We start from the raw sequence: 20618 nt of genomic DNA on the forward strand, positions 1-20618 counted from the left end.
AATATTTTAGTACAATTGCTACACCACTCATGAAAATTGTCAAGAAAAGCGTAGGATTTTAATGGGATGTTGAACAAGAACATGAATTTAATACTATTAAAGATATGTTGTGTAAGGCACCGATTTTATCACTTTCTAACTTTGACAAAACTTTTGAAATTGAAAGTAATGCCTTAGGGATAGGTATTGAAATCGTTTTAATGCAAGATAGAAGGCCAATAGCTTACTTCAGTGAAAAACTAGGTGGAGCAGCTCTCAATTATCCTACATATGACAAGAAGTTGTATGCACTTGTTCAGACACTGAAAATATGGCAGCACTACCTATGGCCAAAGCAGTTTGTGATTTACACCGAGCATGAGTTCTTAAAGCATTTGAGGGGTCAATGTTGCTAAACAAAAGACATGCAAGGTAGTTGGAGTTCATCGAGACATTTCCGTATGTCAATCGGTATAAATAATGTAAAGAAAATGTGGTAGCAAATTTTTTTCAATAAGGTATGCACTTCTAACTTTTTTAGTGCTAAATTGCTGGGATTTGGATCTATTAAAGACATGTATGCTATTGACCCCGATCTATCTAACATATATAAATCATGTGATAAAGGTGCTGTAGATAGATTCTTTAGGCATGATAGGTATTTATTTCGAAAAAACAAGTTGTGTGTTCCTAAATGTTCAATGAGAGAATTGTTAGTACCTAAAGTACATAGTGGAGGTTTATTGGGTCATTTTAGTGTTAAGAAGACCTTAGAGATGCTAGATGAACATTTATATTGGCCTAAGATGAAAATTGAAGTTGATCGGGTTCCAATAGATGCATATCACTTATAAAAGGTTAAGTCTAAGGTTTTACCACAAAGTTTGTATACACCCTTACCTATTCCTAGTGAACCTTAGCTTGATTTGTCTATGGACTATGTGTTGGGTTTGCCTTAGACTAAGAATGGAGAGATTCCATATTTGTGGTGGTAGATAGATTTAGTAAGATGACACTTTTCATTCAATGTCATAAAACTGATAATGTTATCCATATTGCAGTTCTATTCTTTAAAGAAGTAGTGCACTTGCATGGGATTCCTAGGAGCATTTATCAGAAAGGGATGTTAAATTCCTTAGTCACTTTTGGAGAATTTTGTGGAATAAATTCGGCACTATGTTATTGTTTCTACTACTTGTCACATACAAACTGATGGAGAAATTGAGGTTATTGATAGGACCGTGATACAATTATTACGCACTATAGATAATAAGATTTAAAGAGTTGGGAAGAATGTTTACAATTCATTGAATTTGCATATAATAGGGCCGCACATTCTACTATTTCTTCGCCCTTTGAAATTGTATATTGTTTTAATCCACTAACACCTTTGAATTTAATTCCTTTACATGTTGATGAAAGAGGTAGCTTAGATGGACAGAAGAAGGCCAACTTGGTAAAATCACTCCATAAAAAGGTAAGATTGTAAATTAAGAAGAAGAACAAGCACTACGCTTTTTAAGTAAACAAAAGACGGAAGAGCGTTACATGAGGATTGGGTTTGGATACACTTGAGAAATGAACGCTTTCCAGAACAATGAAAATCAAAGTTGCAACTACGGGAAGATTGTCCATTCCAAGTCTTTGAAAGGATTAATAACAACGCCTACAAACTAAGTCTTCCTTATGAACATAATGTTTCGGTTACTTTTAATGTCTTTAATCTTTCTCTGTGATTCAGGTACAGATTTGAGATCAAACTCTTTCGAAGAGGGATGGGATGAAGTGATCCATGCCACGAAGGCAAGTCCAGGCAAAAATCCATTGATCACTTAAGAAGGGCCTATGAGTAGGTCGCGAGCGAAAAGGTTTAAAGAAGCAATGAGACTACTTGCTTAAGTCACAGTGGACGAAACATGAATCATGATAAGCAAAGAAACAAGACTTGTGTTAGAGTCGGAAGATTACAGTCGATGGATCAACTTGGTTCAAGCAATAGACGAAGGAGTTGAAAGGGGGCCTATGCGACCGCATAGTGAAAAACTACATGCGGCCGATGTAACAAGGCAAAAAATCCAGCTGAAGAGTTCTATGCGACCGCGCGGTCGTGTTGATTATTTAGTTCAGTAATTTTGGATCAAACTCTAAATATTGATTCTTGGCTTTCTTAGATTTGAATTAATCTTGTGTGGAATTAGTAGCTACTATTGCTACGTGAGTTCGCATTATATGAGCCAAGATTTTGGTATTCAACCAAGAATCGAAGATTATGGTTGCATAGTCTATATGCTTGGACGAGCAGGGTTCATCGACAAAGCGTTTAAGTTCATAAAGATCATGCCTATTAGATCAAATGCTGTAAGCAGGCTGGCTAAGTGCCTAACACTGCAGAGGAAAGACTAGATGTTGAAAGATGTGATAAAGAGAATCAAGCCATTCCTTTTGTCCTCATTAGGATTTCCCCAGCGGCTGCAATAAGGATATCGAAAAATCTGAGAATATGCAAACTGCACAATGCTATAAAATTTAATATCAAAAGTTTATGATAGAGAAATTGTCATCAGGGACAGGAACCGTTTTCACGTCTTCAAAGATTGATCGTGCTCCTACAATGATTTCTGGTGAACTACTATTGGGTCTCCAATAGGGACATACATGTTGAGTTCTAATAAGTTAATAGTCCGTGTATCTCATTATCATCTCTTCAGGACTGGAACCTATAGGCTATCGAGTGATTTCTTATTCAGATTAACAAACTTCTAGCACACGGTCAAAGCCAAAGAACACCATGTAGCCATAACCAGGTATAAATATCATCAGATACATAAACAACTAGTAGATGAGTTCACTGCACATAGCTCCGACAGTTGACTGGGAAATTCACATGTATACTAGAAAAAAATCCCAGCAAAACATGATGAACAGGCACCATAACGAGCTCCTAACATCCGTACATTTATTTATAGCTTTTATATACTAATTAACAGGGCGATATTGGACCTTTTATTTAGACTACTGCTCCTCTCCATCGATAAGATCCATGACCACAAGCGTAATACTTCCATCGTTCTTCTTCAGCAGTTTCTTGTTCAGTTCTGTATCGTGAAAACCCTGCATCAGCAACCCATAGAATCCAATATGGTAAGAATCCACGTCGAATTGGGAAAAAAAATAAATAAATAAATAAATGTATATATATATATATGAGGAGAATGGATGAAATGAAAAGAAATAGAAAACTAAACTCACCATCTCCCGAAGTTCCTCGAGAATAGTATTCCATTCAGAAACTCCACAAAGATCATCCACTGTTTTCTGCAAGTCATAATCATTCTTCCTCAAAATCTCCTTGTTCAAATCAACCAGTGTAAAGCCCATTGCCTCAAGTTCCCCAAGTAGTTTCTCCTCTACTTCATTCTTTTCTGATACCAGTTGGGGTGGATTTGCCAGAAGTGGAAGCACCACAGGAGCAGGTGGAGCTTGAGAAGGTAAAGGCGGTGCTACCTCTGAGAGATCAATAATAGGATACGGTAAAAATGAAGGTGGTGCCGAAGGGACAAAGTTTGATGCAGCACCACTGCCAACCAACAAGCTATCATTGATGGGGAATCTCTTTTCGTGCTCATTGCCTGGCTGTGCATCAACAATTGATTCCCCTACTTCCATGGTGTCATTGGAGTTAATGGGCTCAGGGTGACTGTCCTCCACCATTGGTTTTAGATCCAAATTTATTATTTCTGGCCCAGTTAAGTCGTTGCTTGGAGGCGGCAAATTAAGATTCAAGTCACGAACACTTTCATGTGGTGTCTCCTTAATAGAAGCATCAACCTACAGAACACAAAGGGATTGCCAAAATGTACTCTGTTAAAAGTAAGACATTAACAAAGCATGTTCGGGAAGTGATTAAATTGATATTAAGTGGGTAGTAGTTGTGGGTCCTACGAAATAAGTGGATAAAAAGTATGTTTGACCAGCTTGAATTATAAGCTAATCACACTTTCCAAAGATGAAAGATGCATTATTTAGTGTTGTTAACATAACATTGCCCTACCTGGATGAGAACCCAAATACGTTGTCCAAACTTTTGGCCAGTAGGCAAGGCCATCCTCCAGTATGAGATATACTGACCAGGAATCTTAGGAGCAATAAAATCAACTGCGACATCTAGCTCCTGTTCTACTGGTAAACCAGCTGCAGGAACCTGACATTGCATTGGATATGAATAAGTAAAATCAATTAAAATATTTAGTAGATAAATAAGGTGATACCATTCACTTGCAGACCCAAAATACAAGACAATAAGATAAGTCTAATCAATTACTAAAAGTAAAAATTGAGAAACAAAAATGTATAACTCAAGTATCCCTGTTATGTCAATCCAGTAAGCTTCCATTCAGAAGAGGAGAATGAAATTAAAAAGAAAAATAAGAAATGATTCATAACAAACAAGTAGGCCTATAAACACGTCAAAGGGACATAAGACTCTGACCAGACTCGAAAGGGAAAAAAATGAAAAAATTAAGAGGCTATATTAATATTACAATGACAACAAACCTCCACATCGATAGCAAGCGCATTATTTAGTTTGTCTCCTCCAATCCACACAAGTTGTGTTCTCTGGGGCCACACAACTGTACCATTGTTTCTCATCCGCCAAATCTTGGTAAATGGAGTTAAAGGGGCCATCACAGTATCATCTATGATATTCACATCCTGAATGAAGCGACTGTCAAATTTGGGTGCAACTGGTTTAACCTTGAAACCCATGATAGCCTGTGGAAGTGTTGCAGCCCGAGCCCTGGCATGCTGCAACTGGGAAAATACAATAAGAGCAACACGACTCAAAAATAGGGAAGAATGGGCATATGCTAAACTAATGCTTATAAAGAAACAAAAAGAAATGGTGATACATACACGGCCATGCAACCCCTTGCTAGGTAAGGGGCGTTGATAAGGCATTGGATGATCCATTCTGATGTAGTCAGCATCATTTTCCATTTCTGCAAAGCAGATTCTGCAAAGATCATAATCCTCTTTTCTGCAGAGACAAAGTAAATAGGTGGATCTCAGGGGATCCATAATGACAGCTAAATTGTAAATTCATAAGAGAAATTTTTACTTTGGGATCTTACACTTTTGACTTGAATCTAGGACCAGTTATTGGGTAGACCCCACAACCATCGCAACGAATGCCCCAATGGAAGATACTTCCAGTGCCATCATTCTGACTAATGCTTCTTCTTTGAGAATCAGAATGTGATGGGATAGCAGAGTCATTTCCTGCAGGTACTGCAGAAAATGAAATCTCATCCACAGGATTAGGGTCCATCCAAATGTCATCATTAGATAAATATTTTAAACTGCCATCTGGATCGTTCCATGGTGTATGTGCGGGATAACTAGTGGGAGCACCCAACTTGGCATTCTTCGATCGGAGACAATATAGCCCAGAATTAAGAACCTTCTGGGAGTAATTAGAAGGTATAAAATGAGTCTCACTTGAATCAGAACTGGAGGTTCCTGTGAAGAATTTTTCTTGTGAGAAAGAAGAGACAGGAACATCGCTCGGTTTAGGATCCAAGCCTAATGATTCACATAGAGAATCAACACAAGGGTTGTCAACATCAACATTCACAGCTTTCGAAGATGAGGCCTCCATGCTACCTCCTTTTACAGTTCCCAGTTTGACCTCACTTATTTCTGAGGTAGTCTCAGGTATGTATTTTGCCAAGTTCTCATGGCTTTTCAAAGATCTCTCATCTGGTCTGATGCTTGGGACATTTGATGTCGATGGAAAAAACTCAGAGGAATTCCAGAGCTTAGTGTCTGTGGTACTTTCACGAAACTCATTCTGGGCATTAGACTGCACTACAGGTTGGGAATCAGAAAGATGATCAAGGTAGGACAGACCCATCTCTGAGAAGTGGTCAACAAGCTCGGCTATACCTGGCACAGATGAGGACACTTTTGATGCCAACTCAGTCAAGAGCTTCTTTACAGTTTCCTGTAGAGGTTCCGGTACAGTTTTCAAAATTTCGAAGATATTGGGGTTCAGATTCTGAAAGGGTGTCTGAACTGGAGACAAGGGAGGAAAACTTCCGCTTGAAGGAGGACATTTCACAGTAATCCTCAAGGGGTTCAGGGCCTGTCTCACCACATCACGCAGATCATCATCATCAATAAGTGCTACCTCATCACCATCTTCATCAACATAGGTCAGCGTGAGCAACGTATCTGCAGGAAAGTCGAAGAGGAAAAATATTTGTCTTCTTAGTCCATCCATATTGAAATTCAGTCCCTCATCAATAATTTTGGCAATGAAGCGCCTGAGTGTATCCCCATACCTGACCTGTAGAAATGTCACCATAGTAGCAAAATTAATAATCAAAGCAATTCAGATGATACAAACCTAGGTACAACCAAGTTGTCAAGTGTGACTAATAAGAGTTGAGAAACTCAAAACTTAAGTGAACTGATGGATAAATATCTATACCAAAGATAGCTTTCAAACCATGAAAACAAAAATAGTCTCATTCATTATAGCTCAGAAAACATGAAAACAAAAACTAACAACTTCAGCATTGAAAAAGCATAAAAAGGGATCTCTGTATGCAAGTTCACGAATTTTGACAAGATTGAGTCTATAAAATTCGGAAAATTCATCTCAAGCAGATTTATTAAAAAATGGAATACCAAGCAAGCCCAGAACAAAAAAATTGTTAGAAACAATGATATCCACAAGAATTTAACCCCCCCAAATTTCTTTTAACCAAGCAAAAAGAGAGAAATCTAAGTGTCCAGTGAGTTTTCATCTATACGTTACAAAATTACTTGGATCTTAGAGAAGATCAAATCCCGAAAGATAACACCCAACTTAACATGCCCAAAAAAAAAAAAGAAAAGAAAAGAAAAAAAGAAACGAAAAGGGACATCTAAACCCAAACTAGCCCAACATGAGAATCCATCAAAATATCCAAATGCCAAAAAATCAACAATTTCACAATACAAACGCAACATAAAAATTAAAATCGATCATCAAACCATTAAGAAAAAAAGAGAGAAAAAACTCACCTTGATAACCACGGTAGAAGCCTCCATAGCTTGCAACAAAAGCCCAGATTCCAAATCGCCTTACAGATAAACCCACAAATATAATTGTTTTTATAGTTAGAACACAAACTTGAGAGAAGCACCTCAGCCCTGTAATTAAATGGAAACCAACGTCGAAAAAGCCAAGTAATCAAGGAAATTTTCCGGTTATTTAGTTAGATTAAAGCCGTAATCGAGCTCCAATTGTTCTCTCTCTAACGAACTGTGAGAATTGGGAGTTGAATGGATGCAAAGTTGTGTACTGTAGAGCTTGAACGAGAAAGCAGAGGATGAATTTTTTTATCTTTAATTGTTATTTTTATTTTTTATTTCTTTTCTTTTCTTCTTCGCAAAGAAAACTTTAGGGTATGAAAACCAAAGTCGTCGTGTTTCTCATAAATTGAAGGAAAACAAAGAGTTTTTTCCACAAGGCCTTCATATGGTGCTAATTACACTTGCCTTGCACATAATTTCTATGGATTAAACCCCCCGTCCCCAAGCCGGGACAGGGAGCACGATTGAATTTCTATTCAGTACATTGACACGCAAAATCGGATTCAATTGTTGAACTACCCTTTTCAAAAATATGATTGTCTAGCAATCACAAAAAAACTATGATTAATCCTTTTTCATTTTCAAAAATTCTTAGTCTTGGTTTGGGCTTTTTAGGAGAATTGGAACTTTTTTCGATTTATTACGTATAATATAATAAGTAGTAATTGACAAAACTTTTTATCAACCCCGAAAGTGTACTCCCTCCAAATAATTTGTATTTCGAACAATTCAACAACTTTTGAATCACGATCAAGGGCAAAATTCATCTAAACTAGTGATGATGCTTGCTTCCTTTCTCATTTTGGTGCTTGATTAACCCTATCTCCCATGTGTAGTTATTCACTTGCTTGTACCACTTAATATTTCAATGGCAAGTTGATCAACAATTTCTCATTTCACCTTTTATTAAAAAAATATCCTTATTATGATACTTTACTATTTCAAGATAAATTTGGTTGAAATGGACGAATTATCTCATTTGATATGATCTAAGGGGCTATGGCCAACCATAAAACTTTGATTAACAGAAAGTAATTCTAAAATAATTATAATTTCTTTTACATATAAATAAGAGTAGTATAAATATCATTAGGTGCCAAGCGTGTAGAATCGTAGAACAATAATTAATGTGATGAGTTGTTTTCGGTGGAAGATGAATGGAACAAATTTTGGTTTTAATGACATTATTAGTAGAACAATGTGATGTTTACATGCGTGTATTACAGGGAAAATGTACACAACTCCGCTGGACAAAATTTCACTAGGCGTTGAGCAAGCAATAAATAAATGTGTCATACAAGTGCTACTATCTCAACACCTGTAAAATTGTTTGCATGGACGGACCCAAGGGAGGTCCTGGGGTCAAGTGACCACAATTTTTTTTTTTTTTTGGTAGATGAGTCCTATTTGGTATTAGTTGAAATTTTAATTTTAATTTTAATCAAAATTAACAATTAATTTTAATAACATATTCAATGAAAATTCTTAACTTTTATCAAAATATACTAAAAATCTGATTTTAAACTCCATTAAATAGGGGTAAAATCACAATAAATTTGAATTTTTTTCCTATTTCCTCTTACTCTATCTCACGCTCTTCCTTACACCTTTTATCAAAACCTTAATTATTCTAATTTTTGAATCAAAATATAGCTTCTAAACCACAACTAGGTGCAACGTACCAATGAGACTGATAGAGTGGATAAATCAATACAAGGGTGTAATGATTTGTATATAACTTTGTATGACTTTTCTCTACTATTTTTCGGGAGTTACGAAAGAAGCTTCGAGCTCATATTGGTCATTGGTTAAGAGGGGGAGGTCTGTTGTTGATTGGAAATTGGAAATGGATATTCAAAAGAAATGATTACTTAATTATAATATTGATTTTGGAATCTGTATATTTTGTGGTAATTGGGTTAAGATATGACAATGGGTTGCTCAGGATTCGAACCTGGAACTAGTTTAAGAATTTGTCTATAATTTTTCTACAAATTATCAAATATACTACAAATTTTTACTTTTCAATTAATTAGAACCTAAATTTATATTTTCTCACATTCTATTTGTGTATGTAGAATATATCTGAACTGATTATATCCAATTTAACTTATATTTAACGAATTGTATTTATTTGATTGAACATTGGTTATTTTTTTTCTTTCGATTACTTGAATTGATTGTTTGTATTAAATATTATAAATTTTTTAAATATAAATATGCATATTCTTATGATGAGCAAACTATTAATAAAATAATTGTTCGAAATTAAATGGATGAAAATGATGAGCAAAATATCAATGAAAAAATATTTTTTAAATGTAAATCTGCATTTTATTAGGTCGAGTATAAATCATTCAAAAATTAAGAACAATATATTTAATTTGCACAGAATTTGATTGTACCTCCAATTAAAAATTTCTACGTTCTCTTCTGACTATTTGGACAATTAATATGTACAAACAACTTAACTGATATTACTTTATGAATTTTTACTTTGGCTCTATGTATTAGTCTCATTTCTCTTACAAACTAATGAATTTTTAGTTATCCTATAATTTTTGAGCTTTGTACTTTTTAAGTTTAATATTAAGTGCTAATATTAAGGGTATTTTAAGTACATACCTTAATCATTACCAAAACTTTGGTTAAAGAACACCACATTTTAATTTCATGAACGGTCTATCACCTTTAGCCATCGTAATGTCCTAAACTTTTTTTAATCGCATTGTTTTACTCGACTAATATTAATTAGCGTATTTTGTCTCTGTTCTGTTCAAAATTTTCATTAAGAGGAAGGAAAATACTTATTTATCTCTTGTATTCTTAAATTACAAAATGACGGAATATTTATTCCTCGTTTTAAAGTATGTTAACAATTTTTTTAGATAAAAATCATCATAAAGCACAAAATTTGCTAATTAGAGTAATGTAAAAGATAAGAATGCAGTGAAAATTTAGGACCGTAATGTCTAAATGAATAAAGATTAATGACCTTTAATACAATTAAATGTGAAGTGTTTCTATTTATCTATCTATCTACATATACATCATTATTCACTATAGGCCCAGTTTGAGAGCGATTTTGCGAATTAATTTTTTGACCGTTAGGAGAAAAGTGGGGGCTATCTGTAAGAGTAGAAGTCAAACTTTATGACTAGAATAGTAAAATAAAGATCAAAAAATTAATTTTTTGGGGTGAAAAATCACTCTCAAACACCTCCATAATATAAATTCACTATAATATAAAAGAGCTTGACGAAAGCAAGGACACGTGTCAACAATTTATACAGTTAACATCCAATTTTTTCTCTTCTCTTCTTTTGCTATTCACACAATCATCACCTCCAATAAAGTCTCTCACCATTTTCATTTTTCAGCAAAAATTCCTCCTTCGTCTACCCTCCGTCCATTGGCGGATATAGCACATGGCGAGCACCTGCAGCCGCGCGTGCTGAATCCGTCGAATGCCATTTTTTTTTTTTTTGACAATAGATAAATATTTTAGGTTATATTTCTAATAATACACTTTTCATCTAAACATTTCATCTAGTCAAGTTGGTTAGCACTGGTTTTTACTTCTTGCATGTTCCAGGTTCGAATCCTCTATAAACCAATTTTTATTGTACAATTTTTTTAGCTCAACAATTTTTACCAAAAACTGATAAAAATTGGAATAGTTAAAGGTTTAACCAGCATGCCATTCTCTGAATTGTGAAAGTAGTGTTAACAAATTTATATAATTTAGATCTTAGTATATTTTAATGCAACAACAAAAATTTGAAGCAGTACTCTTCCTTTGAATTATATAAAACTTGACAACAATATCATTTAATGAGTATGGTCTATTCTTATAACAAAATTATATATATTCAATTTCAACAAGATAATTTTTATATCTTGTTTGAGTCCCATTTATTTCAAAATATATTTTATCTCTTTTATTTTTAATCATATACTTTTTAATAAAATAATATTACACACAAATTTAAAATTTATCCTTATTTTAAATTATATATTTTTCATCGAATCATTATTTCAAAATGTATTTTTTTACCCAAAAAAAAAAGACATCAAACGGTCGATCGCCCGTGCTGACTCTGGATCTGCCACTGCCTCCGTCTCTTTAACTTTATGCTCCCAGACACCCGAGTTTTCACTCTGTGTAAACCCAAACCCCATAGCTAGGTTAGTTGTCTCTTGTTCTCAACTTATTTTTATCTCTCTTTCTTCTCCAGTTTTTGATTTAGGGTTTTCCTGAGTTTTTTCTTTTTGTTTTTCCAGGTGAGGTTGAATCAAGGAAGGCGGGGTTTTTTTCTACACCGTCTTCTCATCCTCCTCTTTCAGGTAAATTTTTTCTTTTTCCGTTTGTACTTTTGGTGAAGCTTGCTTGTTTATTGGTTGCACGAAATTTCGGATATGGCTTTTTGAGCATAGAGAAGCAGAGTCAGAGACAGAGACTTCCATGTATAAGCACGGAACCTCCATTCTATATTTAGTCAAAGCTCACGCCACCACCATCGTAGTAGGCGAAATGGGCAGTAGTAAGACACGCAGATTCCACACGTCCCTTTTCGAAACTTCTGATTTTGTTGACATATGCATATCCGTATTTTATCTAGGGTTTAAGTTGCGGGGTGTAAATGCAATTTTGAGTTTTGGATCGAAAGTGAATTATTTTAGTTAAAATTGCTGTTGTATTTGTTAAAATTGGGTGTTCAGTATCTCAAAGAATCTGGATGGAACGAAGTTGGGGGCTTGACAGCATGCAGACAACCAAGAAGATTTGCTGTTTAGGTACTATTTCCAGAGATTGTACTCATACTTATTGGCATTTATATATTTTTTTTGAATGGATAAAGTTTTTTTTAAGGAAATCTAAGGTTGTCTGCATAGCAGTGAAATTGTTGGGTAACTTGGCTAGCTTAGAACATATATAGTAGTTTAATTGATTAAGACAAATGCCAGAAGCTTTAGTTTTTACAAAAGTGATTTTTTCTGTTCAGAAATGAATTTTTTTTGTTATGCTCACAAGTTGTTAATTTGCAGATTATGTCTAAGTTAGAATATGTTCATTGTAGTGGCTTTAGTTTGGAATAATTGAATACTCTTGATGCTACATGGGGGGGAGGATCAGTAAGACTGCTTTATTCTTTAATGGTGTACTCCGAAAGTTCCACACATAGAATGCTGTTGACTTTCCACAGAAGGTTTCCGTGTTAGCTTCTTTCTTCTACCTATACCGCAGTTGAAGCATCTAAAGGAAAATTTTGGTGTCTTTCTGTTCAGTAATGGAAGCAAAATCATTAAGCGAACAAATACCTAATGTTTCTGATATCTATGAGCCCTTGTTTAGGGTTTAATTTCAGCTGTATTTTATGAACTCTTAAGCCTTGACTTCTTATTTGTTCACAGATGAGCTCCAATTCCTCATCTAGGTAGTCACAGGGTGAATGTTCATGACAAGGCAGATTTCCATGACAAGTAATCATGAGGTAACAAGACAGTGATGACTTGGGAATTAATGAGTCAATGACAATAATTTCTACGTAATTTCATTCAGAACTAAAGTGGATAATAATTGGAATAGACTGGTGACTCTACATTAGTTTAAGTATTAGTATGTACCTAGGTCGTTGAACAAATCTTAGACATGAAGTCATAAGCTCGGCGATGTTTTGTATTTAGGCAGTTGCTTCAAGAGTTACTGAAGATATGAGTGTCAAGCTTGGCGACGAAGTTTGTTATACAATTCAATTTGAAGATGTCATCATAATGTGAGTGTCACTTATGTTTCTATCCAACATATCTTCAGTATGCCATCATAATAAATGATGGCATTTTAAACCTTTACTTGTATGGCTTCGCATTTCATTGTCATTGATTATTTTATAGCCATGAAGTTATTGATGTATGTTTTTATTCACATGGAATAATGGAAAGACTTCCATTTTTTGGCAGAACACGTTTTGAGAAGGATAAAATTTTTCTCTGATGGAGTGTTATGTGTTACTGGGAGAAATGATGGATGATCCACTCTTAAGCAAGTATAGGTAGGCTTATGCTTCTCAAAGAGTCCATATACTCACACATATAACACATGCAACTTTTCTCTTTTCTTCTCTCACAAAATCATTTGCACTAAATATTTATGTCCATAAAATATTTTTGACAAAATTTTGTTAGTTTAATTCAAGTCCACTTATCAAATTTTCAGTAATTATCATGAAAGTATTAACAAACAACAATCTGGATATAGCTGTTTTCCTGAATGCATCACTATTCAACATTAACTTCACTTCAAATGTTACTCTCCACCTTCACACGTTTTAACTTCTAATTGCACTTATTCCTTCATGGTTTCATTTCAAAAACTTCACTTTTCACCTTCTTAAGATATCATACATTTTTATTATCCTTTTCAGTGAACATTTTGAATTTTAATGCTGCTTAAATTTATCGGTACAAATGTATCTACAACTATCATCTTGACACATGTATGGACGCAAACTATTTCAGATTGTCGTTTACAGGTAAGACTTATCATCATAATAATGTGTTTGCACGGATGTGCGTTGCATATCTTTTCATTTGCTAATTTAATATCTATCTATATGTATACATGCCTCTCATTGTTATATATTATACATCTTTGCATTTTTCATTTTGTGATGGTAACACACTAAATCAAGTCTTTATGTAGATGTTGAACTCGCAACCTGGCCTTCCATTTCAAATGTTATACTTCTACACGTTCAAAGTGGAATTTTAAACTATTCCATGTTATTGTCAAATTTATGCATTTGAGTTTCTCAAATTGCTCCCATCTTAATTTACGTATTATTTTTAATTATAATTATACCCAATTAAGTACAAACTAGAACACGAGTTAATGCTTTCCAGGTTTCGAACAGTGTATCAAATTTGGACAAACTTTCAAGGATGTGCTTTATTGTTAAGTGATTAGGCTTAGCTTATATAGATAACTGTGAATATGCACTTGACATATTTGGTTCATTTTCTTTCTTTATGGGTCCCAACTTCTCTCAGGGATGGTGTGAGCGAATCACAGTTTGCTCGAGTTATGAGCGTTGAACAATATCTTCTCATACAAATCATTCACCATTGGTTCGAATCTGCAAAACATAAAATTTATGTTCGTCCAGTGTCGATTTTATTTACCACATCTGGGGCAAGTTTGGCCCTTTATATTGTTCTAATCATCACCCCTTTTATTGGTATGAATAAGATTATCATTTCTTTTGCAAATTGTTTCAAATATTCGAAATGGGTTTCTAGTTTATGGATTTGATTGGTTTTATTTGTTGATTTTTTGTTATAATGGCAGTTTTGTGCCCCTTGTATTACTATTACCTGAAGCATCTGGTGAATTATTTTTGGCTCGGATTGCTCACTTGTATTACTATTACCTGAAGCATCTGGTGAATTATTTTTGGCTCGGATTGCTCACTACTACTGTTGGTTTCATGGTGGGCTTCACTTGTGCATTCAGCAGTGGTAAACGATTTTGTTCTTCATTCATTTATTTATTTTCATGTCTTTTTCTAGAAATGAACTTTAAGTTGTGGCTTTATGATAAAATTTGCATACGATGATGCCAAGAAGATGGTAATATCCCCTATTTGTATAGTTTTTGTCTGCAGAATTTGTTCACCTTGCTTCTTTTGTACCAAACTGTTTATTTTATTTTGGGGGTTACTCAGACTTTAGAAATTGCATATATTAAACAATAGATATGATGGATTTCAAATTCTTCGATCTTTCAAACATTCTTCTCATGCAATATTTCTTCTCTCTCTTTTAAAACGGGGAGAGGAAATTATTTATGTGTTCACTTGTTACAGGAAAAGTATATGAAGGTTGTACTTCGTTAAATCTAAAAGTTATACCAGTCTGACTGGCATGAAACACAAGAAAAAATTGGATATCTGAATGTGAGATATAAGGAACTATGGAAAGTCCTATTCGAGTGTGTCTAAAATGACTTACCTTCGTCTTTTCATGTGAAAGCTTTCCCTTTTCCTGATAACTTGTGTATAATGGTTTACTGGCAATATTAAGGTTTCTGAAGTTAGATAAAGCTTCATTTATTTTGAGTATCAGAATTGTGAGCTATCAAATTTTAAGCCCTAAGGTCTCGTTAAAAAAGTGTTTTTGCTTTGAATATTGTTTGTCGATAAGCTATTCACAAAATAAGTAGGCTTGCTTTAGAATACTCAAGACTTTCTACATAAATATGATAGTGATTGCACTTTATGTTTAATGTATTTAACAAATGATATAAGATGTTAATGAAGGAAATGTTTAGTTAATTTGTTGGTATATTATAACTAATGGATTGGGTCTTTAAAAAAGACGCCAACAAGTCATCTCTGAAAGATTGAATACCCCGACCATGTCATGTCTTATGCCATGTTTTGACACATGGTACATACCTATCAAAGTTGGTCTTTTTTTATATATTTCACAAATCCTTTCCCTGAATGCATCAAGTCGAGTCTTAGTTTAACTAGTTTATCCAGGAAATATAAGGGTCCCCAACTGATTTTGTTTTGATCTTGCAATTTTAAGGTGATCCCATGTCCAAACTTCTCAAGCATTCGAGGGAGTTTTTATTAACTCTGGGTATTGCATATTTGAACTAGGCAAGGATTCAATTTAGCATATTTCCTCAATTCTCAATAAGAATTATTTAGTTCTACTATAATTTGATATTTTTTTATTTCCATATTCCTACTTTTGAAGGAAATTAGCCAAGCTCAACGGTACATTTCTCATTGTGAAAAAAAAAGGGTCAAAAATGATATTTGAGCTCACATAAACAGCCAAACAATTTCTTCAACTATTTTTGAAAACATTGATCTAAGAACATATCATATTTCTACTGACAAGGCCCTGCTCACTTAGATTGGTTTGGATGGTGTATGTGGGATGCTTTCTAAACTGAAGTTAATCCAATTGGAATCAAAGAGGGTCTTCAGAGGCTTGATATCTTAACCTTAATTACATATCAAAAGGTTTAATCGCGGTCGAATGTGACTAAAACTATCGGTCTCCTCAATCACACAAACTTAGATTTCATTTTCAGTTTCAAAGAAGGTGGGATTCCTCCTAAAATCCTTATCATAGATGATGGGTGGCAAGAAACTGCGAAGAACTTCAAAAGGAAGCCCAACGTCTTGTTGAAGGAACTCAGTATGCCCTCGCTGCAAGATCTTGAAAGCTTTTGTAATCCTTGAAAATCATGATATTAATAATGTTCTGTCACTAACTTTTGTATAGATTTGGAACAAGATTAATCGATATCTATGAAAATAGCAAGTTTAAGGGCTCCGAATCAGAAGGTTCATCTACTAATCTACTAATCTCAAAAGAGTTTATCCACACAATCAAAGAGAACTACCCTTTGAAGTAAGTTACCAAGAGTACTTAAAATGATCTTTATCTTTTGTTTCATAAAATGTGTAAATGCTAAAAGCTACTAGGTGATGAGGTATGTTTATATGTGGCATTTATGTAGCACGGACCCTCTAACTAGGGTAGCGTGTTCGTGTTCGACACTCTTTATACATTCTATAACAATCATTTTCCTTTCTTACTATGACTATTATATATTTATAACTCAAAGGTATTAGTAAATAACAAATAAGTATTCATATTTAAAAGATTTCAACAAAAAAAAAATCAATAATAAGTATAAAATTAAATTTAAACTATATAAATGAAGAATTTAATGAATGTTTCGACGATGTGTCGTGTCGGTATTTTTTTGAAAAATCATGAGTCGACGTATTCGACACATATTGTGTTGGACACACGTGTCCGTGTTGGTGCATCATAGTATGTGGCATGCTTTAGTTGGATGCTGGGGAGGGGTTTTCCGTCTTCTGAAGCACTAGGAAGTACAATACTAAGCTTGCTTATCCATTTCAATAGCTGGAAAATACAGAGAATATTAGAGACTAGCATTGGACAGCGTGGAGAAGTATGGAGTTCGAGTAATAAGACTCTGAAAAGGTGCATGCCTTTTACAATGACCTCTACAGCTACTTTGCTGATATTGGGAAAATTCAAGCCCCTATATCTCCATTTTTGCTCAAGAATCCAAGGTATTTTTAACATTTACATGTAAATATTGAATTAAATTAAATATTATTTAATTTACTTTTAAATTTGTGTTTATTATTAACCGATTTTTAATTAAATTCATAGTATTGGAGAAAAAAATCAAAGTGTATCGTTGTTATTTACTCAATGTCAGCTTACATGCTCGAATCAATCAGGATCTAGAAAAGAAAAGTACGTAATATTTTTACGATTTCATTGATGGTTGTGCTGTAAAATTAATGAATTATGGGTTTCAATGAGGTAAAATTGATTTTCTTATTGACTATCAGCTTTTTATTACTTCTAAATATTCCTAGATATGCATGAATGCTCCAAGATCATGTTTGATATCACTTGTTTAAGGTGATTTTTTGAAGACAATTATTTGTGTTGAAAGTGAAATCACTATTAAGAGATGGTGCTCAGATCGTGAATTGCATTTGGGGTTTCTTATTGAATTTGGAGATCATTTTCGACGTGTAATCCTTCATAAGTCAACACGAGAATTCTTGGTTTTGTAGACTTCTCTAAACATAAACTCTCAATTCACATGATAATTTTGCTTCAGTTTCTCTTGTAGAACGGGGCTTCAAATTTTCATATAATCAAAACGTGAGTCATGTCAAGACAAGTAGTAGCGGCGTATGGAAATCTATGTTTCTTTTGCCCTTCAAGATATATCTAAAAATCACTCATTTTAAATCATGGAATCATAAATAGAAGTAAATGTTGAGAGTTACACATCAACCAGTTATTTACGTCTCAATTTTCTATTCACGTTATCACATTTATGTTTAATATTAACATTAACTAACGTACAATGCATGTTCATCCCACTAGTGTGTGTGTGTGTATTATCGTGAATACAACCATCCAAACTATTTAAAGTTCTAAGAAATGAGATATCTGAAATTTTTTAATCAGAAATTATGGAGGGTGTAATGGCAATCTTCAAACAATAAAAGGGCTGTAGAAATGGGTTAAAAAAAAGAAAAAGAAAAAAAGAATCTTAAAATATTATTTCCAAATAAATATATAAAAAAAATAAATTTCATCAGTTAAAAAAGATTCTTTTTAAAAGGTTTCTACTTGTTGAGATTCTAGTTGTTATCAAACACGCTATCAGAAAGCATGAAAAGAATCACTATTTCTTTTCAAACTTCTTATAATTCTATGTGATATGCAGTTGATATTAGCACAACATCCATACCATTATTTTTCAAAACAGTTGACTAACTCAATATTAAAAACAACCAAACATGTTAAAATGGAATCTCAAATACTGGTTTAGTCGGAAAATTTCACGGTTGATTTCTATTTAATCCATTGCAAGGCTAAGACCTTTCGCGGCTCGCCCATAATTGGGGAGTTCAACGTGAGACTATGAGTTCATACGTTTGAATCTCACACACGTAAAATGCATATCTTATGAGTTCATAAGCACTCGTCTCTCTTCGACCCAGTTTCCAGAGCAATTAGTATCTAAATCGCTAGTGTTTTCGCTCGAATTACTTTTCTCTCGACCAGGATTAATACAAACTTAGAATCACAAGACAAAATGTGCAAATCTAAAACTTGTACAAAATATACAAAAGAGGTTTTTGTACATTATTATACAGTCTACGGAACCCTAATCCTTTATTAGGTAGACCAAATCTCCATCCCCTCTTACCCCGAACTCCTTGGACAAAGCTTGACACTTGCCAAAGAAAGTACCCTCGTCGACTATAGCTAAGGTAGGAAAAAAAAATAAAAATGAAATAAAATAAAAATTCTATTAGCTGAACAAGTTTACGTTCCCAAGAAAGTTTTTAATCAGCCTTTCTCAACCAAGCCATAGCCATGAGGCTCAAAATTGTAGCACAAGCTACAGCACCAAGGCTTCTCTCCATGAGTACAATTTGTACCGAATACAAGGCAATATCTGATGTAATCTTCCTTCCCTCCTTAGCAAGAACTCGACGCCCTTTCCCGGCAAATGCCAAAAGCACCAGCACCGTTATCCACATAACAACGGTGGTTCGTACCACAAAAACAAGCATTACTGCTAGAAGAAACACGGCAACAAAGGGCACAATCAACGCGTAATAGCTCGTACGGTAGTCGACCGACGAGAGTATTACGTAGAACGAAATCAAGAAACACGATAGGCATGCTGAGGTTTTGGATCTGGACATGTAGTTCATCTACGCTGTGGGTTGTTCATGTAATGAATGAGAGGATTCAGGAAAGAGAGCAGTGACTTTTTGGGGGTGTTTTGATATGGGAATTATTTGTTATTTTGTTGGGAAGGAATTGAAAGCCATGTGATGTTGCACATGGCAAGGTTGGCAAGCAGTGGTACGAAACATAGTAGTTTACTAACTTCCAAGAACATTAAATTTACTAGTGTCTACGTTTGAGATAGTGTAGATTAAGGGTTTTGCTAGAAATCCCGGGCCATGGGATAAGTGGCTTTACTCGTAGATTAATTAGACTCCACAGATCGAGGCCACCAGTCCTAGTCAAGGTTCAATGGCGGGCCAATTAGACTCCACAGATCGAGGCTACCCATCTTAGTCAAGTTTCGATGGCGGGCCAATACCAACCTTTACCGATGTACTTGATTTTTTAAAATACTAATTTATTTGTTAAGTTTATTATGATTCCTCTTCTACTAGGGTGATTTGTATAAGATTTAGCTCATGTTTCGTGAAACTTAAAATTCATAATTTACTCTAAATCATAGTCAACATTTTATTTTCATTATACATTTTATAGGATTTGTAATTTTTCAACCACACTTTTCATCAACTTTAATCAAAATTATTTCCACACAAGACAGATTTTCAAATAAGACGGTTTAAATTCAATCTAACAAGTATTTCAACCACACTTCTTTAACATGCGTGTGTATTACGTTATCTGCAGCAGTGCCAACTGTGTAATATAGGTCCCGTTTGGGAGGGATTTTGAGAAATTATTTTTTGACCGTTAGAAGAAAAGTGGGGTTCACCTGTGAGAGAAGAAGTCGAAAATTATAGCTGGAATAATGAAATAAATGTCAAAAAATCAATTTTTGGGGTAAAAAATCCCTTCCAAATATGCTCATATTTGGGATCCAATGTCAACAAATTAATCCTTTGTTACAATAGATCTCAAATAGGTCACACGTCTTTCTGTCAATCCATTTGAAGGGTCCAAAACAACTAAATACGTAACAAGCACAACAGTTCATATTAATTTGGGCTCTAAAAAATCTAAATATAGAAATATTTACACGGTTAGAAAAAATTCCTAATTATTAGTGCTTCCAGCAGTTCAAAATCATCATGCACGCAATGGCGTGTCTATAAAGAAGAAATATTCGAAAATTTTCGACTATCCAG

At 34.2% G+C, this 20618-nt stretch overlaps 2 protein-coding genes across 14 annotated transcripts; one reads left to right on the top strand and one right to left on the bottom strand.

Annotated features, from left to right (window-relative positions):
* Window positions 1-2751: 2751 nt before the first annotated feature.
* On the bottom strand, window positions 2752-7502 carry LOC111401675 (protein NBR1 homolog). 2 transcript variants are annotated; one of them, XM_023029531.1, is made up of 7 exons: window positions 7051-7502; window positions 5112-6328; window positions 4894-5017; window positions 4534-4785; window positions 4031-4180; window positions 3229-3807; window positions 2752-3090 (listed from the first exon to the last, which is right to left on the bottom strand). In XM_023029531.1, the coding sequence occupies exons 1-7, from the start codon at window positions 7075-7077 to the stop codon at window positions 2992-2994; spliced, it is 2448 nt and encodes an 815-aa protein (XP_022885299.1). In that variant the 5' UTR covers window positions 7078-7502; the 3' UTR covers window positions 2752-2991. The 2 variants fall into 2 exon arrangements, with proteins under 2 accessions (XP_022885299.1, XP_022885298.1); XM_023029530.1 differs by having other exon boundaries at window positions 4534-4791; window positions 7051-7499.
* A 3699-nt stretch (window positions 7503-11201) lies between these two features.
* Window positions 11202-16526, top strand: LOC111401677 (BI1-like protein). 12 transcript variants are annotated; one of them, XR_002704070.1, is made up of 9 exons: window positions 11212-11310; window positions 11407-11469; window positions 11845-11919; window positions 12538-12617; window positions 12811-12899; window positions 13084-13175; window positions 14173-14360; window positions 14471-14640; window positions 16232-16504. XR_002704070.1 is itself a non-coding variant. In XM_023029532.1 (8 exons), the coding sequence occupies exons 5-8, from the start codon at window positions 13117-13119 to the stop codon at window positions 14736-14738; spliced, it is 465 nt and encodes a 154-aa protein (XP_022885300.1). In that variant the 5' UTR covers window positions 11207-11310; window positions 11407-11919; window positions 12538-12617; window positions 12811-12899; window positions 13084-13116; the 3' UTR covers window positions 14739-14912. The 12 variants fall into 12 exon arrangements, 1 of the variants encoding a protein (XP_022885300.1); XR_002704069.1 differs by having other exon boundaries at window positions 11204-11310; window positions 11407-11666; window positions 13084-14360; window positions 16232-16521; XR_002704071.1 differs by having other exon boundaries at window positions 11204-11310; window positions 11407-11919; window positions 13642-14360; window positions 16232-16520.
* Window positions 16527-20618: the final 4092 nt, after the last annotated feature.

This window comes from Olea europaea, chromosome 10 (genome assembly GCF_002742605.1).
Source record: "Olea europaea var. sylvestris chromosome 10, O_europaea_v1, whole genome shotgun sequence".
NCBI classification, from domain to species: domain Eukaryota; kingdom Viridiplantae; phylum Streptophyta; class Magnoliopsida; order Lamiales; family Oleaceae; genus Olea; species Olea europaea.